At 31.3% G+C, this 26,902-nt stretch overlaps 4 protein-coding genes and 1 long non-coding RNA gene across 6 annotated transcripts; 2 read left to right on the forward strand and 3 right to left on the reverse strand.

Moving 5' to 3' along the window:
* Positions 2,893-6,894, forward strand: LOC107648505. The gene is made up of 4 exons (XR_001621953.2): positions 2,893-3,232; positions 5,523-5,613; positions 5,692-5,960; positions 6,790-6,894. It is a non-coding gene; the product is annotated as an uncharacterized LOC107648505 (long non-coding RNA).
* On the reverse strand, positions 6,893-7,847 carry LOC107647643. The gene is made up of 2 exons (XM_016351706.2): positions 7,055-7,847; positions 6,893-6,961 (listed from the first exon to the last, which is right to left on the reverse strand). Exons 1-2 carry the CDS (start codon positions 7,718-7,720, stop codon positions 6,893-6,895), a joined length of 735 nt encoding a protein of 244 aa, XP_016207192.1. The 5' UTR covers positions 7,721-7,847.
* On the reverse strand, positions 16,914-17,554 carry LOC107648506 (pumilio homolog 24-like). Its single transcript, XM_021105705.1, has 4 exons — positions 17,486-17,554; positions 17,331-17,432; positions 17,183-17,236; positions 16,914-17,039 (listed from the first exon to the last, which is right to left on the reverse strand). The coding sequence occupies exons 1-4, from the start codon at positions 17,552-17,554 to the stop codon at positions 16,914-16,916; spliced, it is 351 nt and encodes a 116-aa protein (XP_020961364.1).
* On the reverse strand, positions 19,917-21,901 carry LOC107605370 (stilbene synthase 3-like). The gene is made up of 2 exons (XM_016307234.2): positions 21,628-21,901; positions 19,917-21,135 (listed from the first exon to the last, which is right to left on the reverse strand). Exons 1-2 carry the CDS (start codon positions 21,806-21,808, stop codon positions 20,144-20,146), a joined length of 1,173 nt encoding a protein of 390 aa, XP_016162720.1. The 5' UTR covers positions 21,809-21,901; the 3' UTR covers positions 19,917-20,143.
* LOC107605371 (stilbene synthase 3-like) lies at positions 23,109-25,137 on the forward strand. Of its 2 annotated transcripts, XM_016307235.2 has the most exons (3): positions 23,110-23,393; positions 23,721-23,788; positions 24,062-25,137. In XM_016307235.2, exons 1-3 carry the CDS (start codon positions 23,216-23,218, stop codon positions 24,983-24,985), a joined length of 1,170 nt encoding a protein of 389 aa, XP_016162721.1. In that variant the 5' UTR covers positions 23,110-23,215; the 3' UTR covers positions 24,986-25,137. The 2 variants fall into 2 exon arrangements, with proteins under 2 accessions (XP_016162722.1, XP_016162721.1); XM_016307236.2 differs by lacking the exon at positions 23,721-23,788 and having other exon boundaries at positions 23,109-23,393; positions 23,994-25,137.

A 26,902-nucleotide genomic window follows, 5' to 3' on the forward strand; every position in this document is an offset into this window, starting at 1 on the left:
TTTATTTTATAAATTATTTTTTTATTTATCTATCATGCTTATTAACTATTAAAACAAAAATAACAACGAAATATATCTTTAATTAATCGTGATCTTTGTAAATATATCGCATGTTTTTTCCAAAATTTCTATTGAATTTCACAAGATGGGTTTTTCTCAAAATTCAATCGATTGAAATTGTTACACAATCGATTAAATTTCGCAAAGCAACAAGTTTTAGATATTTGTGACATAAATTGATATTTTTTAATCCTTATATAAATTTTTTTTTAATTTTATACGATTTTTTAGAGTAATGTGTTTTGCATTGATTAATCCTTGGAATAAAATTCTCTACAGAATTGGAATTCTATTTCTTGTTTTGGTATAAAAAAAAACACTGATTTCAATTTTAATAAAATTTCAATTCTCATGTTAAGGCTATATACAAATTAGACTAAAATAGGTCTGATTTCTAATTCCATTTAATTTGTTCCTCTTTGTATTCCATTATGTGTAGCTGCTCAAGCACCCGCACTTTAACAAAATTAAAAAAAAAAAAGGAAAATTCCTTAAAAAAATTGGAGAAAAATAAGAACAAAAAATAAAAATGGCAAAGTATGAATAATTGAAGAAGAAAATGCAGCAATGACGAAGAAAACGGAGTATGAAACGCAAACAATTGAAGAAAAAAAAACGCAACAAACACGAAGAGAATTCCCAGCGGAGTGAACGATGAGCCAGAAAAAAGAGCAAAGAAGTACTATTTGAATGTCTTTCTGCTGTGGCTAACATGATTTTTTATTTTTGTTTTGAAAATTTGTAATTTTTAGTTTTTTACTATTATTGAATAGTGTCTAATTAAACAATTTTAATATATTAAAAATTATACTTCAAATAATATTTATATACTTTTAATACATGACGAAAACTGCCATAACTAATAAAATAAAGAATTGCAAAATAAAAAATTCTATTCACTAACTTCAATTTTGGAATAAAAACAATGCATTATTTCCTAAATGACATAAGATGAAAAAGACTCTCTTACAAACTAATTGATTACTATAATGAAAAAATTGATTGAATTTTTGCAGATTGCAATTACTGCAACGGTAAAGGTCGCATAACAATGAATAAAAATTGGATATTGAGGAGATAGATAAATGATAAAGAAAAATTAGATATTAAAGAGATGGATAAACGATGAACAAAAACCATGAACAAATTGATAATCAAGGAAATTGATAAACGATTACAATTGTAGAATTAGATAATTGAAAACAAATTGACTATAGATTATTCACCAATTATTAATATTAGTATGAAAAAAGATAAGATTATAATATCTAAATCAAAATAAAAACTTAAAAAATTGAACATAGAATTTTAAAGATAAGATAAATGAATAATAAGATAATAATTTATAAAAAAGTGGCAGAAAAAATTATAACTGCTTAATATACATTGCAGTTGTACGAAAATATCCTTAATCACGTACAAAATTCAATCGATTGTGTTACAAAATCAATAGATTGAATTTTGAGAAAACTCATTCTAAAACACAATTAAATCGATTGAATAAGAAAATAATCTTATTGCTTTACAAAATTTAATTGATTGATAACAATACCAATTGATTAAATAAGAAAAAATTTATATTCTATAGTGCAATTCAATCAATTGTGTAAATCAATTTAATTTTGAGAAAATTCATATTGCCATGCGAAATTCAATCGATTGTATTACATATCCAATCAATTGAATTTTGAAGAAACATACGATATTCAATTTCCTGGTGTTTGAAGATGTAACGGATCAAGCACAAAAAAACTCAATTAATTCGTATTGCCAACATATTTATGAAAGTCACGGTTAATGAAAGATCTATTTTATTGTTGTTTTTGTTTTTAATGGTTAGTAAACATAATAGATAAATAATAAAATAATAATTTATAAAATAAAAAATAAATTTAATAATTAAATAATATATAAAAAATTAAATTATAATTAAAATTAATAAAAATTATTTAATAATTATTAAAAAACTTTAAAAAATATGTTTTTATTGCTGAGCTATTTAATGATTAAAACGGTTTGGACCATCCAATACTTTGCTATCACTCCTGACGTGATTATTAAAAGATTTAATTATTCTATTGGTTTTTATAGTTTCGTGAAATTTTTAATTATGTCCTTATACTTTTTTTTTCTTTTTAATTGAGTTCTTACACTATTTTTTTTTTCAATTAAGTTCTTTTTAGTAGTAATTGGCTTAATTTTACAGGGACCCAACTAAAAAAAAATTGGTATAAGGAACTAAATAAAAGAAAAAAAAAAGTGTAGGGACTTAATTAAAAAAAATTTTGGTGCAAGAACTCAATTAAAAGAAAAAATAAAGTATAAGAACCTAATTAAAAATTTCACAAAACTATAGAGACCAACATAGTAATTAAATCTTATTAAAAACATTAAGGGTTTGTTTGGATGTTAAAAAGAAAATAAGAGGAAAGAAAATGGAAAGAAAAGTTGAGTTATTTGTGTGTTGTTTGAATGAATAGAGAATAGATGGAAAGAAAATAGAGAGAAAATTTTCTTTTGTTTGGATGAAAAGAAAAGTGAGAAGAAAAAAATCATAATAGTATAAAATTACATTAATACTCTTATCATAAAATAAAATAGAAGTATTTTTATTTATTCATGTTTTATTATATTTTATAAATATTATAAAATATTATAATTTTATATATTTGATTTAAATTATTTATCTAATACATATAATATTTAAATATAAATTTTTATTATAATAATATATTAAAACTAAATTTATATTAATATTTGTTAATAATAACATAACTAAGGGTAGTATTGGAAATACAAAAATATAGCATTTTTTTTTGTTTTCTTGCTTGTGATGGAAAGAAAATTTTTTTAGTGGGATCCACATAAAAATTTTCTTTCCTTCCTATTTTCTTTCATAACCAAACAAAGAAAAATATCATTTTCCATTCATTTTCTTTCCACTCATTTTCTATCAAACCAACCATAGCGTAAAAAGAACTCTGATGAACCTACCGGTTACCGGTGACGAAGTATCTTAAGACGAACCTCGGAAATTGCATTCCAGCTTTTGACGGTAAAAGAAGATCTACACTGCTGGACGGTTACGGTTTGAGTGGCAGGACTTCGTCGTCAAGCTTTCCGATGATGATCGCAAAGGCTCTTCTTCTGCTGCTGCTTCTGGTTTGGCCAGGTTTGTGTGTGCTTAGAAAACTATGTTAACTACATATTTTAGGTCATTTCATCGTTCTAGAGAATGTATGCTACGAAAATGCTAACTGCTTATTTATTTATGTGTGTTTTTTTCTCATATTTATTTTTACGATCCGATTTGCTGTGAGGGTGGAACTTCAAAATCTTTTCCCGGCCGCTGGAAATTCCACAAGAGTTCTTGATGATGCCTTGCTTACGTTGCCATTAATCTGTGGCTTTGGTGTTGCACTCCGATTTTGTAATTTTTTTGTTCTGTATTTTGATTTTTTTTTTTATAACAATAGATATAATATTTCCAATGCTGGGGCAAAAAGGGTGGTGGTGTAGAATACTAGAGGGGTTATTATCAAAGCCTTGGCCCCACTCAGATGGGGTTTCGCTTAATGTTGGTTTTGCTTCTTAAATCTCTTTTTAGTAGTTTGTTTACATATTGTTTTTGGTTTTGTTGATGCTAGAGCCCGTTTGAGAAGTAGCAGGAGCTATTTTTTTTTTTTTTACTTTTGGATTATTAAAAATCATAATCTGCATGTTTGTTACCATTTAAAAAAAAAATTTTAATTTTTCGAAAAGTTAATTTGCAGCTTTTTAAAAAAAGTAGAAATATATGACTTCTCTACTTCTTGATAAGTCATTCTACCACTTACTTAAAAAAAATTAATTTCAAAACAAAAAAATCTACTTTTCTTCTTGTCTCTGTGAAAAATTGTCTCTGTGAAAAATACTGACCCTTCACCATCATTTTCATCTGCTAGAAGCACTGACCTTCCACCATTATTCTCAGGCAATGTTCCAAACCTCACTATTTTTACGTAATAATTCATGAAGTATTGATCCTCCATCAACACCATTTTCATACAATGTTGCATCTGAACAACCTACTGCATATATTCCTTCTAAGTATTTTTTTTATTATTTTATCACTCTATTTTTTATTATTAAATTTGTATTTAACTGTGGTATGAAATTTCAGTTTTAATTTTATTTTTTTTATATGTGATTTTATAGCTTGCTATTACTTTTATAGTTAATTATAGCAAGTTCTTGACCTCAATTAAAGGAGAAGGGAGTTCTAATAGGAGTAAAAAAAATAAAAAACAGCAACAAAATATACATTGGCACACATTTTATATTTATTTTTTATTTTCACCTACTATATCATACACAATATTAGTGATTAAGTTATGTAAAATTAACATTTAATATTGAAAAGTATTTGTTATCATCGTTATTTTAATATTCATTCTCTTCTATACAAAAAAATTTATTTTTTGAGTTATTTATCCAAACGCTACAATTTTAAAATAAATACTTTTATAACTAAAAATCTAAACACAAAATAACTTATTTATAAACTGCTATTAATAAAAGTCCTTATGCTTTAAGCTCTTTCTCCAAAAGAACTTATTTAAATTATTTACCCGAACTGGGCCTAAGTACATTAGATAGCTTACTGTGACAACTGATTATACTTATTCTACATATGTGTCAGCAAGGTCCTACTATGAACCAATTTTTGTTACTGATTTCATTGGAAAACACTTTAATCTTAATTTCATTGGATTTTATGATGCAATTGGACTTTTTCTTTTGTGATCACCGTATTTGCAAAATTACTCAGGAGATAGATACGCAGGATAATAGTTTGTTTCCTAAATGGCATTTTACATAAATTTGGTTTTGTATAGAGTATTATGTCTTGAGTATGTGAAAATATCTGTCAAGAAATTTTTACAAAAAATTTGTTGTTCTTTTACCGTGAATTGTCAGATTAAAAAATCTTTAAGAGAAATCAAGGTAAAAGCTCACAACAATGAAAATATTAGAGGTTACAGGTCACTACTGGAGTTTCAAATGAGCCATTATTTAAGTTAACGTGAGCATTTTTTATTATGACTCAACTTGTACCATCGTATCTATTGATCTTCGTCATTAAATACAATGACTAACTATTAGTTTTTATTCTTTCTTGTTTCTTAAGTTTACTCTTGATGACAATGCAATAAAAAAAATTAGTTGTTTAATATTTTCATGAGAAATATGATGTCCAATTGAGATATCTGAATCTTCATGCTATCCAAGCTGGGAGTGATGCAAAATTTGTCTATTTGCCTATGGAGGTTTATCTTAGCTAATATTCTTGTTTATGATGATTGTTTATACACTTGCATGCTGTTCATCGTTATAGACTTTGTTTCTGCTTACTAGCTCTTTTTTTTTTCTTTCTATTTTTTTTAACTTCATTGTAAGTTTATTGGATTGCTTCTGAACAGAGATACACCAAGGGATTAACTAAGACCCAGGTAACTGCACTTCTGAAGGAATTGTCAGCGTCTTCAAGAAAGGAGAAACTACATCAAACAGGTAGCTTTGTATTGTATTGTATCATTGTCATATGATGGGTGTGTACAAATATTTAACATTCTGTTACCTACCTATCAGATTGCCAAGCAGCACAACTTTAACAATGACAAATACGTTCAGGAATTTGGAATTAAAGTAACAGAGGATCTGCCATTGATTGATGCTCGAGTCTTGCATCCTCTAATGATATAGGCATTACTACTTGCATTGAGAATTGAGGTAGTTTTGTAGCTTCTCTTACTCTTTATTAACTGATATATTTTTTTTCTTACTTGTAGCAATATCATGACCGTGGAAAAGAAAAAATGGTTAACCCACCGATAGGTGCGTGGAATATGATTAATAAGGTTAGCACATAAATACGATTAAAGTTTCATTTTAGTGGTGTTTTGTACTTAATATTTATGATTGATTTGTAATTTAACATAAACGGGTGCTACATATTCAAATTTTTTTTGGCAACTAAGTTTAACTAAGTAGGCTCAAACTCAACAAAAACCACTTTTATTACAAGCAGTGTATACACACGCGCATTCCTTCTTCTTCTTTGCGATATTTCTTCTTCTTCGCATTCTTTCTTCTTCTTCGTGGCATTTCTTCTCCTTCTTCGAGTGTTTTCTCTTCATCGTCGTTTTTTATGTTTTTTCTTTTCCTCCTTTCCTTTTTAATAATTTTGCAGCATTAATTTTTCTTTTTTTTTAATTTTATTCTTTTTAAAAGAGTCAAACAAAAAAAATTATGAGAAAATAAAGTAAAAAAAATAAGAAGATAAAGAAGAAGCAGTAGAATATGAATAGAAGGAAGAAAAAGAATTTTGAATTATGCACAATTTATTAGAATTTTGATATTTTATAGAAAATGTATAATGGTGGGACAGTGCAACATTGGACTTGTATCAATTTTTTGGAAGAGTAAACAGAAATTTGCCATCTCAATTTTGTGTTGAATTTATCAATATGTGTATTAAAAAAGGGGTAAACTATTATTTTGGTCCCCTACGTTTGGGGTGAATTCTATTTTAGTCCCCAACGTTTAAACTGTTCTATTTAAATCCTAAAAAAATTTGATTTGCATCAATCAAGTCCTTCCGTTAAATGGGTGTCAAATTATTGACGCCGTGTCCGACGTGGCAAAGTTGGCAGTTTGCCTGTAGTTAACAGTTGGAATTGGAAGCAGGGAAAAAAAAAAGGAAAATGAAATGCTGCCCAGTCCAATAAGTAAACCCTAATCCCCAAAGTTGAATCAAAATCGTCTGCTGAGAATGAGAATGGCTACCCAGTTATAAGTGCCTGACACAAAAACGGTGGTCTATGCCAGGCAGCAACTCATCAAAGGTTGGGATCAATCCCTTTGAAGCAGAATTTAAAAACATCACCAGTCAATAACAGCAAGACATGAATTAAAGAAAGAATTAATTACACAAGTTTAGGTTGAGAGTTACCTTTTGTTGGTCGCTCATGAATGTACACCATCTGATCTTATCAACTCCCAAATCATCACACAGATTCAACAAAAACCATCTCCACGAATCTTTCGTCTCTGCTTCAACAACAGCATAGGCAATTGGCAGAATCTGATTATTGGGGTCCCATCCAATTGCTGTTAGCAGTTGACCCCCATATGGAGTCTTGATGAAGCATCCATCAAGGCCAATCATGGGTCTGCACACCATGAAACTCCGTTTACAAGCTTCCAAGCAGATATAGATCCTCTGAAATCGTGGTCTCAGGTCCGTACCAGGAGGTGGTGTCTTTAACCCAAATTCAGGAGGTCTCTCCACTTGTATCTGAACAGTGGACCCTGGATTAGACCTCAGTAACTCCGCAGCATAGTCATGAATCCTCCTATATTGCTCTCCATAGGTACCATTTATTTCATCCAGGGCTTGCTGCTTCACTCTGGCAGCTTTGGTCATTGTGAGATCCACATTCCACTTGCTATGAGCCTTCTTTATCAAACTTCTCAACTTGATTTTCAGGTTTTCACAGATCTTCTTCATAAAAGCCTTACTTAGCCACTGAGAACTCATTATACCAATCTTGGTGGCCTTAGAGCATGTGTGTTTCTTGTAACAGCTTGTCAGTTGCCATGAATTCTCTCGCTTCATCTTATGGCAGTAAGCAAACCACTTGCAACCTTCTTTGCAAACAGCTTTGCACCGGTGGCTATCACACTTCGAGAACTATATTCCTCTACCACTGTGCACGGCATAGCTCGTTACACATTCCTTAAAAGCATTCATAAGATTTGACAATGGAATACCTGACACGATCTTCTCCCGGAAAGCAAGGGTTTCAAACTCACTGCTGCTGTGGAGCTTAAACGTAACTGAACGACAATGTCACTTCTCTGGCTGCGAATCGCAATCTTTCAGTGACTAGTGGTAGGGTTTCTGGCTTTTCCTTTGCGTTTCGTGCTTCACAAGAAGAAGAAGAAGAGTCAGGGTAAGCAGCATGCGTTATGTCCAAGGGCGGGAAGGCTTACACGTTTACTAACCACTATCAACTCTTCCTTGCCACGTCGGACACGGCGTCAATAATTTGACACCCATTTAACGGAAGGACTTGATTGATACAAATCAAATCTTTTTAGGATTTAAATAGAACAGTTTAAACGTTGGGGACTAAATTAGAATTCATCCCAAACGTAGGAGACCAAAATAATAGTTTACCCATTAAAAAAGAGATGGTGGTATAATATACTTTAATACTTACACTATCATTTTGCTCGATTCATGTGCATATTAAACATAACAGCATTATTTATCCATTTTTATTTTGTTAGATTTTTAAGAGATAGCCTCTAATTCATATAATTTCATCTCAATCCAATGCAATAAAGGGAGTTCTTGCCAAACTTAATGATAAGTGTAAGAAGATAGGAAAAAACTTTGAGCTATTGATAATAATTTTACCCAACTCAAAGGGGTCTTATAAGTGTTATGAAAATATGAAAAAGAATTAAAAATAGTGACTCAGTGTTATCTATCAAATTATGTTTATCAGATGAATAAGTAGTATCTTAAAAGTGTTTTTCTCCAAAATAAATATCAAGGTAACCTGAAAAATATAAAACGCTGCTTTGCTTCAAATTTTTTGTATTGATTCAAAATTATAAATACGTAATTATTAATTGTGTAAGTTGATGGTCGAAACCTCGTGTTATATGATGCAGCTCAGGATTATTATATGTAACACCAACTCGTGTTACATGTGAAAAAAGAATATTATCCTAAATTGCATCATGTTTCAATCACCAACCTTCATGCACAATCAATAATTACATATTTATAATTTAAAACAATACAAAAAAATTATAAAAACAAAGCAGCGCTCCGCATTTTTTCAAGTTACCTTGACATTTATTTTGAGAGAAACACTTTTAAGATACTGCTTGTTCATCTAATAAGCATGATTTGGTAAACAGCACTGAGATACTATTCCTAATTTGGTTTCACATTTTTGCTTTATTGTTTCTACAAAAACACAAGTAATAAATGAAGAAACAAATCTTACAATTTAATTTTGATTTGGAGGTACACAGAACTGGGAGTGGATCATCTTCAGTGAAAAAAAAATTGGATGGTGTGCAGTGTTTAATCTAACTATTTATTACTCTCTCTCTCTCTCTTATTTATTTCTAGTCCCACTTATAAAATCAAAGGTGAGAGATTACACTGAATTCTGTCAAGTATTAAAAAAACTGAAGAAGATCCATTTCTCACATAACTTACCATAAGATCCTTTTGAGTTGGGTAAAATTATTATCAATGGCTCAAGGTTCTTCCCTATCTTCTTACACTTATTATTAAGTTTGGCAAAGAGCTCTCTTTATTTCATTGTGTTGAGATGAAATTATGGTATCGTTTGATGGAGAGACAGAGATAGAAAGACTGAGACTGAGAGACAGAGATTAAGAAATAGAGATTGAAATAAATTTCAGTATTCTGTTTGGTGCAAAGTGGGAGATAGAAATTAAAACAAGAAAGAAATTTTAATTTAATTTGTACAAAGGGTAAAATTGGAATTAACTAATTGAAATAAAGGTATTTTAGGTATAAAATGTTATTAAAGTTTCAATCTTCATCTCTAAAAATTTTAGTCTCCTGTGTCCCCACTTTTTAGAGGTACTGAAATTTTGGAGATAAAAACAGAAATTTTAGTATACCAACAAACATGATACTGAATTTTAATCTCCTCGTCTCTGTCTCAGTACCTCAAAACAAACGCTACCTATAAGAATTAGAAGCGCTTTTTTGAAAATCCGACAAAATAAAAATTAATAAACAATACTGTTATGTTTAAAATACACACGTGAATCAAGTAAAATAATAGTATGAGTATTAACGTATAGGAAAATGATCACATATGCCGAAGGAAAAAAGCGGAACATGAATATCATGGTAAGAAAAGTTAGTCCACTTGCATAGATGTTGAGAGGGCAAAAATAACCTTGGTTGCAGAGGCAAAATGTCAACAAAGGACCGCTCTAATTCCTAGTGGCTTAAAAGGGGTGTTAGTGTGTGGCTTGTGGCTAAGTGATGTACCATAGATTCATATATTATTTAAAAAAAATACTCTCAGAAATACGTTATTTACTTATTTTTCTTTTGAAAATTTGGTTTTGTTACAAATATAATTTGTGTTTAAAATATTTACATTTCTTTATTATTATATCTTCATTACAAAATATAACTGAAAATACTAACAAAAAAAACTTTAATAATATCCCCTATTTCACTACAACAATATAGATTATTTTTAAGGATTATTATGTGTCAAAAAAAATTAAAATTCGTCAAAAAAAAAAATTTGACACTATTTTAACTATGAAAATATGTTAATAAAAATTTTATCAAAAATAGTATTTTTAACATATAAGTAATTGTAAAAAAAGTTTAAATCTTCTTTTGATAAATATTGGCCATCAAAAATAATTTGTTAAAAAAATTTGAGAATATATTTTTTGTGATATTTATTAACCGTCAAAAATACTATCTATTTTGACACTTATTGACCATAAAAAATTCTCAACAAAAAGGTTTTAACAAAGAATGAGATGAGATCTTGAAACTGAAGAATAAACTGAGATTTTGAAGATGAAGAATGAGTAATATGATCCCAAACTGAGAGCAGTGTGATGCCAAAATTGACGGAGCTCAACGAAAAAAAAGGAATAATAGAGTATATTAAAAACAAATGAGTGTCAAAATTGAGGAATAATTTTCTACAATCAAATTATAAATAAAAAACATAGAAAATTTGACATTTGTGATATTTGTCAAAAATATATATTAATTTTTACACTTAACTATGACTGTTAAAGAAAATCATGTTAAAATAACTCTCTTTTCTTGTAGTGTTTTAATTTAAAACTAACTACGTCTTTAATTTTAAATTATAAGTCTCATAAAATTTATGGTATGAATTACTATCCTTGAGTTAGACTAAAAATATTTAAATTTTAAATCTCAATTTCATTTTAAATATAAATTTCATATAAATTGAGAGTATGTGTTGTCTCAAATCTTTTATTCTATTGTCTATTTCTTTAAATTTTAATAGTTTAATTATTCTGTATTTATAATTAGATTGTTATAAAGGTATCCGTAAATTAAAGGTATTCATAGTTAAGAACTTAATTAGATCTTTAATTACATATTTTTTAAGAAAAATATTCTATTAATTTTAACATTTTTAACATAAAAATAATCCAATTACAAAATTAAAAATAGTTTAAAAACTAAATTAAAAAATATAAATATTTAATTATAAATTTGATAAAATTATAAAAACTAATAAAATAATTAAACCAATTTTAATTATACAATTTTCAAAACCGTATAAATCAACACTAATTATTTCATATGAACTTGTCAATTTAATAATTCCTTCATTAATATAAGGACAATTTACATAATTAAATTGTTTGGCCTCCAATATTATCCAATTACAACTTTACAAACTAGGAGACATAAATACATTTTTTCACATCTCTATAGAAATTGCTACTGTCAGTAGCGGTTTACAGAGACACGTAATTCGCTACAGGCAGCCGCAGATTACGTGAAGGAATGGCAACACAAAAACCGCTAGAGGCTGTCACAGTTTCTGTTGAGGTTGGATTGGTCATAAACCGTTACTGGCAGTAGTGGTTTATGTGTATGGGGATGCGTGCGTAAATCACTGGAGGCAGTAGCGGTTTACGTTGAGTGTGTGTGAACCTATATAAACCCCTCAAAGGCTAAAGGTGGAGGAAGAGTGTTGTTTCTCACAAATGGAGGGTGAGAAAAGTTTTGTGCCTCTAGTGCATTGCTCTAGAAAAATTCAAAAGAGCAAAAGGCATGGTGTGAAATTTACAGATAAAGAACCGCTTAGTATTTTTATCCAATCGTCGAGTACGTTGGCAGAGATTAAGCTCAGCATATTACGGAAGCTCGGTGTGTATGGTTCAAAGTGGGTAAAAAAGTTGTTTTACAAGATTCCCATCGCCGTTGTGTCAACTGGTGTGAGATATGAGACCTTTGTTTTAGCTGAGTTATTTGTTGTCCGGGGGCAGACAGGAGAGGCACAGTTAGGGTTCGGGCACCGGTTTTCCCAAGCACTTAGCTTGTTAAGGCCATTGAGCGAAACTTGAGGGATTCAAGGTGCTTCACAGTGATCCTGTTCGACAGGCATCAAGCTGAGTATACCGTGGCAGAGACTACCCCCACAGGTAAATTCTCGTTGGGTAGCTACCGGGTTTTCCTAAGGGATCGCACCTGCGACTGTGGATATATACTTCCAGGCACTGCACTACCCCTGTTGCCATGCCATCGCATGCTGTGTGCAGTCACGACTAGATTGAGCCACTTACGTCGATGAGGTTTACAGCATGTATGAGGTATTCAAGTTCTACCAGATGTCCTTTGCACCTTGTATTCCAGAGGGGCTTTGGCCCCATATGACGATCCGACTGTCATCCCGGACCCCAACATGAGACGGGCAAGAGAAGGACGACCACGGTCCACCCGCATCCGCAACAACATGGACGAAGCTAACACTAGTCGACTGAAGCAGTGTGGCCTGTGCAAGCAGCCCGGTCACACCCGTAGGGGTTGCCCTCAGCGAGGTTCAACCAGCGGGATATAGGCTTAGATGATTTAGTGACTTTGTATTAGGTTATGTGCCAATTTAATGGGGAATCACCTATCTCCTCCCCACCCGTCCTTAGCATGCAGCCAGTTTATGTTCAAAGTCCCCTCGGGAAGATGCTGCACTCCCCCAAGCTGTGGGACAACCCTATCAACCTGGTGCTACTCGATGACCGCAAAGTATATTAAACTAGTGATCGCTCGCCATAATCGACAACGCTCCTCCCTAAGTATCTCCGGATGGACCACAGTAAGTACGTCAAGGGCGGAGTAGGGCTCCCATACAATCTAAAAATTTAAAACCCATCAAACATTACCACAAGTATACATATAGGCATGACCCTAAAGCATACAACAAATGAAACAAACACACTCATCAGACTTACATCGCGAGCGGTTAACCGATCCAACACAAGGCGATAATTTATGACCCTCTGTTCCTTGCCATCGTTCGGAGGTAAGTAAGTAGACCACCTAAATGGAAAAATAGGTAAAACAAAGTTGTAATAGCACGACATATCACATGCATCGATACAACCACGCCAAAGCGGCCGACCCCCAGCTATACCTCCCCATATCATCAAGATTCGCTACAAATGGCAACCACCGTATATGTACCCAGTTCGCACTCTTGTCCCCAAATAATTGAGTGGATAACAGAATCATGATGTAGGCACGTGCGTAAATGCGAACAGTGTCCTCAGTCGCATCTGCTGGTAACACCCTAAACCTCTCGTGGAACCAGGTAAAGTGGACTGTCATCTACTTGACCTTATTCGGTGGTGGCAGCTCACCGAATAGAACCTGAAACCACTCCCAAGCTGGTCGGCCACCCTCCATGAATTTCTCAAACTCACCAAGGCAACCACTCACGGCCTCTCCATCGACAGGCAACCCAAGCTGAAACGCCACATCTTACAACGTCACTGTGCACTCTCCGAAAGGCATATGAAACGTGTGCGTCTCAGGGCGCCACCTCTCAATGAACGCACTGACCAAGGGCTCGTCCAACCAGAATCAATGGCTGTTTAACCTGGCCAAGTGGTACAATCCAGCCCTCTCTAAATACGGGATGATCCTGTCATGCATGGGCATATTTTGTTGCCGTCTCACACTATAGATACACCTAGTTGGCTGCATAAAATATGAAAGATATACCCGAAACAATTAAATTCTACTATCTACAACAAATCCCCCTATCTAATAACAACAAATCGCTTATACGATCACCAAACAAGGAAACAAATTAAACACCTAAACAAAGGATTAACCTATTAGTCCATCGTCAAATCAAAATGCGAAAAACTTTTTTTTTGGGCTAATACGAAAACAGGTTACACAATTCAAGAAGCCCTTTAACGAAAATCGATTTAACGCAAATAAGACTGTAAAAAATATTTTTCTTACAAAATAGAACATTCAAAAATTAACTAAACAAAAATTGCTATACAAATTGATTCCTATATACAGCCCCACTACATTCTACAACCTAACATGCAAGGCCTAATTCCAAACTATAAGGGTTAAACTATAAATTCTAGTTCCTCTACCTTATATACCATTTTTCTAATTAATAAATGCTAATGCTAAAAAAAAATTAAAATATAACTGACCTTATCAGTAATGGCACCGGCAACATGCGCAACACCGTTCAGTCGGTACAAGCTCCGTTCTTCTGTCATGATATCCAGCTAGAGTTCGCACTTGGATACCTCGGACCCGCTCTCTAGTTGCTCTGACCTCTCTATAGAATTTTCTCTCTCTAACTTGCCCAAGATCCACTCCAAATGAAGAATCTGCGACTGCCTACCACGGTTTATATAGGCACCCAAACTCACCGTAAACCGCTACTGCCTCCAGCGGTTTACGCACGGATCCCCATACACGTAAACCGCTACTACCAGTAGCGGTTTATGCCCAACCCAACCTCAACAGAAACCGCGACAGCCTTTAGCGGTTTCTGTGTTGCCATTCGTTCACGTAATCCGCGGCTGCCTGTAGCGGATTACGTGTCTCTGTAAACCGCTACTGCCAGTAGCAGTTTCTATAAAGATGTAAAAAAATGTATGTATGTCTTCTATTTTATAAAGTTGTAAATGAATAATTTTAAAGTCCAAACAATCTAATTATGTAAATTGCCCTTAATATAACCAACAGAAAATCATGGTACTTTAATTTGAAGTTTGAAGGGATATATTTTTCAATCAAATTATTTAGAGTGATTTTTTTTCACTTATTGATGAGCGATTAAATTTGCCCGGAATACGAAAATATTGCATAATATTAAAGAACTCTATATTATTTTCAATTATTCATTTTATAATACATTAAAAAAATTTTCAACTTTATCCCCACAAATAATTCATCCATATAATATACAATAAACAAATTAATACAAATTTCATATACATTTAAATAGTTCGATTTCACGATAATCTCACTCAATTTTTTCTCTCATCAAAAATATTATTTTATCTGTCACTGTATTTTGCATAATTCAATTCATCTCTTATTTTCTTGGAACATTGCTGTATTTTTTAAAAAACAAATTATCCAATTACGTGTATAGTATTCTTCCCATTCAATTAGGATCATTTCTTATTCATTCTATGATTACCAAAAATTGTTTTCTTCCATGATTACACAAATATGCCTATTAAGCCAATTTCCAATAAATTGCCAACTCAGCTGTACACTTAAGAGCACGCAAAAAGTCAAAAACACACCATGACACTAAATTTCATTGTACATGGTCAGACAAAATAATATATAAAATTTAATACTTTTTAATTATATAGTCGCTTTGAAGCTCACCGTAAATTTCTCTTTTTCATGTTTACTCAAAAAAAGCTTCCAAAATTTTAAACGTTTACATAATTTATATTATATCTAAATGATCAACATAAATAAAATATCATGTTTCGCTAAGTGCAGTGGAATACGAGACCGCTTTCTAAGATATATAACATGTTAATTAAAACGTATTTGATTAAGATATTCCACTATTTATGTCCACATCAGCATGCAATAATACATCCCCTCTAGTAGTCTAGTGTATGTATAGTAAGAGGCATATGTCGTTATCATATTCTTCATTGGCAACTATATAAATATTATTATGTCTGTTTTTTTTTAATATATAATTATATATATATATAATATACTTTCTTGTTAAGATTTACAGGTAAACGAGAAAAAGGACTATATATATATATAAACCAAGTGAGATCAAATTTATGTAGATCTCCTAAGTTAAAAAATTAAAATGTGTTACGTACATGTTCTAATTTATAATCAACCTGATTCGAATTACACATACACCCTCATTTATTAAAAAAATTAGTAATTTAAAATAAAAAATATATATATTTTATTTCATATATTAAAAAAAAGTTAACAAAATATTTAATTACGAGATTTCTTTAAAATATTAATGAGCTATCAATTCGAATTCCATGCAATACTCTTTTGTCCATTTTTAATAGCTCATGAATATTTTTAACAAATTTTTTTTAATAAATTTATTTAAATTATACTACAAAAAATATTTTATTCTATGCAAAATAATTTTTAAAAAATGACTTAAAAGATGTTAGGAATACTATAAAAATTTGTAATATCCTATTGGCGTAGGTCAATACATGATAAACCGAACCTATTGGATTCGATTTATGTCTTTTAGCTCATTGTTTATAAATTGAATTTAACCAATTAGATTTACTAAGGAAGAAAAAACAAGCGTAAATTTAAACAGCTTTCTTCAATTTACTATTTATTCACATGCATATAAATCGAATAATCTCATTCGAATTAATCTCATTCGGTTTACCATGGAAGTCACCATTTAGGTATAAATCGAATCAGTTCTATACGATTTGTATGTAATCTTAGTAATTCAACTAACACTAATTCAATTTACTAGTTAAAATGTTAAATCAAAGATATATAGATGTGTCGATTTATATAGATATATAAATTGGAATATGTACGTAACACTTTTTAATTTAAGGGATCTATGTAAATTTAATCTTCACTTGATTTATTATTTATGTTTTTTTTTCAAGAAAAACATAATTGAAAAAAAAAAACAAATATATTCTTTTTATTAAGTTTAAAAGGCTTAAAATGCTATTTTTAGGATCGAAGTTCTGTATTTAAAAATAAAAGTTTATAGAGAAAGAAAACAAAGATAAGGAATTTCATTACTGAAAATCTTTCCTAAATATACATACTTGGCTCTATCCTCTTTGGCAACCTCATGACGCCTCATCTTTTCCCATAGGCGTGCAAGCTCCTGTTTACGATTATTTATTTAATTAACCATAATATCCCAAAGCTGTAAAGATTTTAACTAAACATATCAACAGAATCCAAAGCTTAAAGTTAAATCCCAAATATGAATAAATAAATACACGATGAATGAGCATAAGTACTCACTTGCTCAAGAGTGAAATGGCGCTTCCTCTTCTTTTTCCTAGCCTCCGCAAGTTCCTGAAATCAAACAACAAAATGTTCCACCGATTCATAACAATAATAAAACATAGATTCAAATGCATTTGAAAGCAAATTGGTAACGTTTTAAGACCTTAGCATGAAGACGACGTTCTCGACCTATAAGGGGAGCCTTCTTGGTCTTGTCTTTAGGAACAGCGTCTGGTTTGCGTGTTTTGAGGGATTTGAAGGGTTTCTTAGAGGCAGAGAGTTTAGGAGCCTTAGAATGGGATTCATGTAATGCTTCGCATTAGAGTCCGAAGCTGAAATCCGCTTCCTCTTCTTGGTGCTTCCATCATCCTGCTTCTTCGCCGCCATTGTAGCTCAAGCTCTGAGCCCTGAAGTTGAGTTTAGTCGGAAGAAGAGAGGGCTCTGTTACGCAGAACATGAAGCTGAGGTTTTCGACTTAATGGTGAGAGTGTGTTAGAAACGGAAAGAGGGGTGGTGGCTGGGTGAATGGGGTTAGGGTTAGAAAGGTGATTGGGTGAAAGAGGTGGTGTGGTGGTGAAGATAAGGGTAATTTAGGAATTTTGGGTAATTTTTTAGTGTTTGGATAATTTTGTTGTGCGGAACCCATATTTCATGGGTACCAATGGTAATTTCCTTTTTCTATGGGTAGATATGTCAGCGTTTTCAACTTTCGTGGGTAGAAATGGTAGTTTACTCAAAAATTTAAAATACAAGTTTGGTTAATTTATTAAACTAAAATACCCCATTCAAGATTAATTTAAGAGACTTAAATGCCCTTTTAAAACTAATATTCTTTAATTAATTTCATTTTAGAAAGACTAAAACACCCCATTTAGGATTAATTTTAATGATAAACCACAAAAATCGTATACAAAAGTTTATATTGCTCAACAAAAAACTTTAAAAAATATAAATGACAAATAAATGATCAAACATTTCCATTATTAAAATTTAGTGATTTTATTCCAAGTAAACTTTTTTTTTTGTGAAAAACTGAAAAAGAAGTCTTGTGATCAAAGCTTGCTATGATATTTGCATGCAATTCTAAATACTTACCTAAATATTTAGACAAAAATTTGGATATAAGTATTTTATTTGCTAAATACAAAATCGGTTTTTGTTGCTTGTTAAAAAAAGATATTTTTGTTCGTTGGTTTTCGTCACATATATTTTGTTGTCACGTTTTTAATTTTTTCGAAGTCTTATTTGTTTTGCGTTATTTTTTGGTTATTTTTGTCAATAAAATTAAAATTTAAATATGATTTTGATGTTAATTTATCCCAATATAAAGACTAAAAATGTACTTTTTTTAGAGTTAAAGTTGTTTAATTGAATTAAAAAATAAAAATTTGAATTTCATTACAAAAGTAGTAGATACCGGCGGTTTCAAGAAATGTTGTTTTTTTTTTAAAATTAAAAATGTTATTTGTACACTAAAATCAATCACTAAAATTAGTTATTAATGTATTTATATATAAATACATATATGATTTAATTTATTTTTAATATGTATTTATATTCTAATATGTATATTGTACTGATGATTAATTTTAAAAGTTAATTTTAGTGTACATGTAGCATAATCGTTCTAAACGTATTCTGTTTGTAGAGGTATATATAACCAAATAACCTAATACCACTACAAAAAAAAACACCCATTTAATTACACTTGAAAAGTGTAGCCAAAAGTGAAAAAAAATGATGCCTTAGGCTAAGGCTACGCTTTTCGGGCTACGGAGACGCTTTAGTGGGGGATGCCTATTCGGTCGTTGCCTATTCTCAAAGGCTACGCTTTTCTGCACCAAGGGCTACGCTTTTGGCGTTTGGGAATAAGGTGCGCTTTTCAAGTGATGCTGTCCAGGACCAAAGGCTACGCTTTTCAGCTTCTATTTTTACCAGAATAGGCTACACTTTTCAACGCTATTGCATCACCTATAAAGTGTAGCCACATTGTATACCATATCTACTCTATATAAGTGTAGCCTTAGGTCCCTCATTATTTTTTTTTTAATTTTCTATATATATTCTAATAATCTTTTTTTTTTTAAAACGTGTACCCATAGATATCAACATACGACTACGTTTTATAAGTGATTTCTATAATATCTAAGGCTACACTTTTTAAATGATACCACAATTGTGTTTTCTTTTCTCTTATAAAAAGGTAACATGGAAAAAAGCGTAATCTATTCTATGAATAGGCTACGCTTTTTAAATGTAACTTAAAAAAAGTGTGGTTGAATGAATATTTTTCTTGTAGTGTACTGAATATATTTGAACAACTATATATGCTACTTTAATGTGTAACATAAGTTATGAGTAGAACAATACACAATATTATATATGAAATTGAATTTTATTCCGTATTTGCTACAACGCAAGATGACATGTTTTTTCTACAAGGTTAATTTTATTATATTCAAGATTGTACGTATAATAACATATTAAAAATTATACAAGAAAGTAACATTAATTATTATATCATTACATGAGACACTTCAAACACACGACAACATGCATAAAAAACTAGAAACTACATGAGACACTTCAAACACACGACAACATGCATAAAAAACTAGAAACTAACATAATACTCCAAGCCTTGTGCTATCATACCTAATATATACTTTTTGGCTCTTCCTTAAATGGAACCTCGTGAAGGTGCTTATAGCTGTATTTAGACTAAAATGCAACTCAAATATTGGTATGCGTCATGTTCCTCAATTGAAAAGAATATGATATATTTTTTACCAACAATTACAAATTTTGAAATTGAATCTTCACATAAAGAATTAACTTTAGACATCTTTGTCTAAGTTTTTACTCATCTAATAATATTCTATATGGGCCAATCAGAACCAGGCATATTTTGGAGTAAAAGAAAATTATTAAAAAATAACATAGTTGTATATATGCAAAGACATATAACTATGCGCATCATATGGCCACGCTACGGAGAACAACGGTTTCAATAGTAAGACCAGGACCAAATCCAAAAAGTACACCCCAATCAAGTCCTTCTCCAGTGGTTTTAAGTCCATTTTCAAGAGACTTCTTCCTCATCAAATCCATAATGAAGAACACACATGCACTTGACATGTTACCGTAATTACTAAGCACATCTCTGGTGGCTTTCATCTTTTCTGGTTTCAAATTCACCTTTTGTTCAACCTGGTCTAGAATTGCACGTCCACCAGGATGTGCAATCCAAAATATTGAGTTATAATCAGATATACCCAACGGATCAAAAGCTTTACTGAGTGCTTCGTTGATATTTTGCGAAATAATATCAGGAACACTCTTGTTAAGATAGAATGTAAGCCCAACTTCACGAAGGAGACCACCGATGGCTCCATGGCTGCCAGGGACAAGTTTTTGATCAGTCGAAACAAGCTCAAAGATAGGCTTCTCAACCTCTGGCACAGGATCAGAACCAATGATAATCGCAGCAGCTCCATCCGCAAACAATGCTTGCCCTACAAGACTATCCATGTCTGTCTCACTAGGACCACGGAAAGTAACTGCAGTATTCTCAGAACAAACGATAAGCACACGAGCATCCTTGTTGTTTTCAGCCAAGTCCTTAGCCAAGCGAAGGACAGTGCCGCCAGCGAAGCAACCTTGGTGGTACATCATGTACCTCTTGACGCATGGGTCGAGTCCTAAGAGTACGATGAGTTCGTAATCAACGCCAGGTAACGCAACGCCGCTGGTGGTACAGAAGATCAAATGCGTGATCTTAGACATTGGCTGGCCCCATTCCTTGATGGCCTTGGTTGCAGCCTCTTTTCCAACCCTTGGTACCTCCCTAATCATCATATCTTCCCTTGCATCCAATGATGGTGCCTTGTATGCGCACATGTTGGGATTCTCTTTTAGTATCTCTTCTGTTAAGTACATATGTCTATTCTTGATCATTGTCCTCTCACCTAAAATATAATGATATGTAATTCACATCCATCAGTACTCTTTTTCAAATTTAAAAATCATCTACTTATATATAAAAAAAATTGGGTTTTGACATTTTAAATTCCGTTCAGTTCGCATATCAAACCTTTCAAGTTATTCATGTAGTGATTTAATTTAAACTTTCAGGTTTGATTTTAATAGTTTATCTAAATTTAATTATAGATATAATGTATTAAATCTAATTATATATGAGTAAATAAATGAGTATGTGAAAGATCAAGAAAGTATATATGACCAAAATAAATTTGTTATGTTTAGAAACATAGGAAAATAGTAACTTGTTAAGTAGTTATTATTGTTATTACTATGAGTTGGATATATATCATATTATGGTACACGGTATAATATGTTAATTGTTGTGTATCAATAATTAATATGAAAGTAAAATAATGAATTTTAGGTTGATAAATATTAAATTAAATAACATTAAAATATTTGATAACAATACTTACAAATACGTTGGAATTTTTTCTTTAAGTCGGTCATGTGTTCGCTATTGGTTACTCTGAAATAATAATCTGCATATGTACTCTGATCAATACAATTTGCTGGATTTGCTGTACCAATCGCCAACACGGTTGCTGGGCCTTCTGCCCTTTGTTGAACCTTGCGGATGTCACTCACAGCCACCATGTTTTCTTAGCTAAGTTCTTTGGGATAGCAATAAGCTCAGATATGTTCTTTGGAATAACAAATGTATTTTGATTTGATGAAGACTTAGACAGGGGTGGGGGGATATTTATATGCTTGAGAGTAGGGGCATATGTGGAATTAAATAGAAAGCGTGCTCAAATGGTCAGCAGTGCTCGAAAACGATGTTCTCTCACTTCTTAGTTGTTCTACTTTGACTTTGGTTTATTTTTATTTTGTGTTTGGTAGAATATAGTAGTATTTTTATTTCTCTTTGTTTTTTTATGGCAATCAACTTTGATTCCGTTTGTTAGGAGTATCGTAGTTTTGGGCATATGATGATAGGTGCATGCAGTAGGTAGCTGGGCACTCGTGCTTATTATTACCATTATATCCATGTCATGTTGAAATTAAATCTCTCGAATTAAAAATGTTTGTGTGTTACTTATTAACTAGTGGTACTTAATTAATTATTGTATATTTATAGTTAAGTGATCTTATTATTTCAGAAATACTATTTATTTTTTAAATTTTAGTTTTTAGTCCGTCTTTAAATTTAATAATATATTATTTTAATTTTTTATACCCATTTTTATGGTAATAATTATTTAAAAAATTAGGAAAATTATTTATTTTTATTTTTATTTTTTTAAAAATTGAATAAAAGACAATTTTTAAAGGCCATCTAATTATACTGTTATTATTTTAATAAGAATTTCAACATTCAAAGCGATGTATACTTTGACTGGGTGTCTGAGGAGTATGGTGGATGACACTGGAGTTTACCATCATATATATGTCTGGTCTTAATTAATTAGTCTTGCTTGAACAAGTTAAACAATAATATAATTAATTATATTATTTTATATACTACTACATATATACTATATATAATTTTTATTACTGGTCACTCTCTCATCATTTTATCAATGGGAAATATATTTTCATAAAAAAACTATTGCAATTCACAACTTATAAACTTGTAACAGTAAAACATTTTTGCTTCGAAGAGATTTCAGCATGATATGGATAAATGGTACTAACGAAGCACGTGATGCCCAACTGCCTACTGCATCTGTTCAAATAGCCGTCACATATATAAAACAATCAATCATAGTCAAAGTAAAACAATAAAACAACGAAGAAGTCAGAATACATCTGCTGATGGTTTGAATAATCCAGGAACATTATTACGAGTTTACTATACTTTGAGTTGTTGAGCACGTTTTATACATATGTTCTAATAATTCCTCCATTTAATTCCACATATGCCCCTAATCTGATGCATATAAATGTCCCCCTTCTCCGTGCCTAATTCTTCACCAAAATACTAAACACATAGCTACTGAGCTTTGCTATCCCAAAGAACATAGCGAAGCTTTGCTATCCAAAAAACACATCTAAGAAAAGATGGTGTCTGTGAGTGAGATTCGCAATGTTCAAAGAGCAGAGGGTCCTGCAACTGTATTGGCAATTGGCACGGCAAATCCATCAAATTGTGTTGATCAAAGTACATATGCTGATTACTATTTCAAAGTAACCAATAGCGAGCATATGACTGATCTCAAGAAGAAATTTCAGCGCATTTGTATGTATTTTTATTAAGTGTTTTAGCTTTATTTTATTTAATATTTATTAAAAAAATTTCATATCATTTTACTTTTATATTAATTAAAATGCAAAATTAACATATTATACAACATATCATATTCACCGTTTGATATTAATAGTAATAACTACTTAATAATAACATTATTTTTATAATTACAAATTTGGATAAATTATATATTCAAATGGTACTTAAAGATTTAAGTCACTACGAAAATAACTCAAGAATAATATTATTGCTATATATTTCATTTTCTAGACTTTATCAAAGGTAATGATGGATGCGAATTACACATTATTATTTCAGGTGAAAGAACACAGATCAAGAATAGACATATGTACTTAACGGAAGAGATACTGAAAGAAAATCCTAACATATTGTTTGATATTAAAAGTAATAACTACTTAATAATAATATTACTTTTATAATTACAAATTTGGATAAATTATATATTCAAATGGTACTTAAAGATTTAAGTCACTACGAAAATAACTCAAGAATAATATTATTGCTATATATTTCATTTTCTAGACTTTATCAAAGGTAATGATGGATGCGAATTACACATTATTATTTCAGGTGAAAGAACACAGATCAAGAATAGACATATGTACTTAACGGAAGAGATACTGAAAGAAAATCCTAACATGTGTGCATACAAGGCACCGTCGTTGGATGCAAGGGAAGATATGATGATCAGGGAGGTACCAAGGGTTGGAAAAGAGGCTGCAACTAAGGCCATCAAAGAATGGGGACAGCCAATGTCTAAAATCACACATTTGATCTTCTGCACCACCAGCGGTGTTGCATTGCCTGGCGTTGATTACGAACTCATCGTACTCTTAGGGCTCGACCCATGCGTCAAGAGGTACATGATGTACCACCAAGGTTGCTTCGCTGGCGGTACTGTTCTTCGTTTGGCTAAGGACTTGGCTGAAAACAACAAGGATGCTCGTGTTCTTATCGTTTGTTCTGAGAATACCGCAGTCACTTTCCGTGGTCCTAGTGAGACAGACATGGATAGTCTTGTAGGACAAGCATTGTTTGCGGATGGAGCTGCTGCGATTATCATTGGTTCTGATCCTGTGCCAGAGGTTGAGAAGCCTATCTTTGAGATTGTTTCGACCGATCAAAAACTCGTCCCTGGCAGCCATGGAGCTATCGGTGGTCTCCTTCGTGAAGTTGGACTTACATTCTATCTTAACAAGAGTGTTCCGGATATTATTTCACAAAACATCAATGATGCACTCAGTAAAGCTTTTGATCCACTAGGTATATCTGATTATAACTCAATATTTTGGATTGCACACCCTGGTGGACGTGCAATTTTGGACCAAGTTGAACAGAAGGTGAACTTGAAACCAGAAAAAATGAAAGCTACTAGAGATGTGCTTAGTAATTATGGTAATATGTCAAGTGCATGTGTGTTCTTCATCATGGATTTGATGAGGAAGAAGTCTCTTGAAGAAGGACTTAAAACCACCGGTGAAGGACTTGATTGGGGTGTGCTTTTTGGCTTTGGTCCTGGTCTCACCATTGAAACCGTTGTTCTTCGTAGTGTGACCATTTGATACACTTAATTATATATCTATCTCTGCAAATATATGATTGTGTTATTTTTTAATAGTTTTTTTTGCTCCAAAATAAGGTCTTGATTGGCCCATATATTATTAATTGAGAGAAAACTTAGACAAAGTTGTCTATAGTTATTTGTTTATGCGAAGATTCAACATCAAAATTTGTAACTGTTAGTAAAATAAAATCAAATTCTTTTTTTTTTTAGCAACATGTCACATACCAATATACATTTGGCTTGCATTTTCATCTAAAAACAATTATAAGTACCTTCGTATGAGGTTCCATTTATAATAAAGTAAAAAACTATTAGCTATGATAGTGTAACGCTTGATAGTATTATGTTTGCAACTTTTATATTATTGTGTGCCTAAATATCCCATATAATTATCCCCCAACCCCCTGCCTCTACTCCATCTTCTCTTACCCTTACATACACCGAACTCATTTTGCATTTTGTCATCCCTAGTTATTGCAAAGCCGCAGATTCGCAGATTGGACGATGTTTTCTTCAATTTGAAAGACATTATTGTTATTGATTGTTGTTGTTGCTGCTAGTGGCTTTGGTGGGCACTACAAGATAGGTGCGTCTTTGCAGCAGTTTTTTTCATGATTAGCGGCAGTTGATGGCAGCAACACTACTAATGATATAGAAGCAAAGATGGCAATGAGACTGCTAACTAGTCTATAAAAAGAAATAAAAAACAAAAATGGTTTACTTTTTTTAATTTTACGATATATATATATAATCAAATTTAGAGAGACTATCCATATCATTATCCGATTTGGATCGTAATTGATACTTAATAGAAAGTATCTCTTAATAAGGTTATTATCAATTAATTTACTCTTCTTTTTATAAAATAAAGAGAGAGAAAATAAAATTATTTATATTTAATTTATTGTCATTAAAAACAAATAAATAACCACTAAAAATAATTTTTTTTAGTAGTGATATGAAGCCACACGTGTTATATATTATTATTATTATTACTCCACATTTAATAATATTATGTTATTTTTCTTTCTTCATAAACGACCTCCAATTTCTTCCATTATTTTTTCAGGTACGTATTGCAAACAAACTGCGGGCGAAAATTGGTGTTGAAATTAATGTAGTTCACATTAGCAAATTTGATGTACTTGTTTAATTCAATAAAATTTTGAGAGATCAATTTGATTTACAGGTGATTTTTTTTTTCCTTATAATATTCTCTAATTCGACAGACTCAACGGCAAATAAAATTCTTAATTCAGTAAAAACCAAAAGCAAATAAGTTCTAAAATGAACTTACAAATCCACCCTCATTTATTCTTTGCGCCATTAACAAACTTTCATCATCGGTGAAAATTAGGGTTGGATACTACAAAAAACATCATTAAAATCGACAGTCAAATCAACAGTTAAACTATTGATAATATTAAAAATCGACGACGGAAGTGGTCGCTATTAAACTTATCGATTTTTTAAAATTCTAATAAAATCGATAGATTGCCAAAAAATTCTTTTTTTTTTGAGCAACATGTCACATACCAATATATATTTGGTGTGCATTTTCATCTAAAAACAACGATAAGCACCTTCGTATGAGGTTCCAATTATATAATAAAGTAAAAAAAGTATAAGCTATGATAGTATAAAGCTTGATATATAGTAGGAAAATTATCTCATATAGACCTTTTCAAATGAGTAGAATATCATATGCCTCATACAAATAAGTTGTCAATGATATATTTGTCTTATAGTGAATGATAGAAAGACCAAAACAATTCTATTTTTATGAATATATTCTCACAAATAATCTACTCAAAAACGTAGTTGTTTAGTTGAGGAGTAATGAAATAAGGTGCAAAAGTGAGTTTGGAGTTGTTGGACATAAACTATTTTTTTTTTTTTTTTTTGGCTTGGTAAC

Source organism: Arachis ipaensis, chromosome B06, assembly GCF_000816755.2.
Source record: "Arachis ipaensis cultivar K30076 chromosome B06, Araip1.1, whole genome shotgun sequence".
NCBI classification, from domain to species: Eukaryota; Viridiplantae; Streptophyta; class Magnoliopsida; order Fabales; family Fabaceae; genus Arachis; species Arachis ipaensis.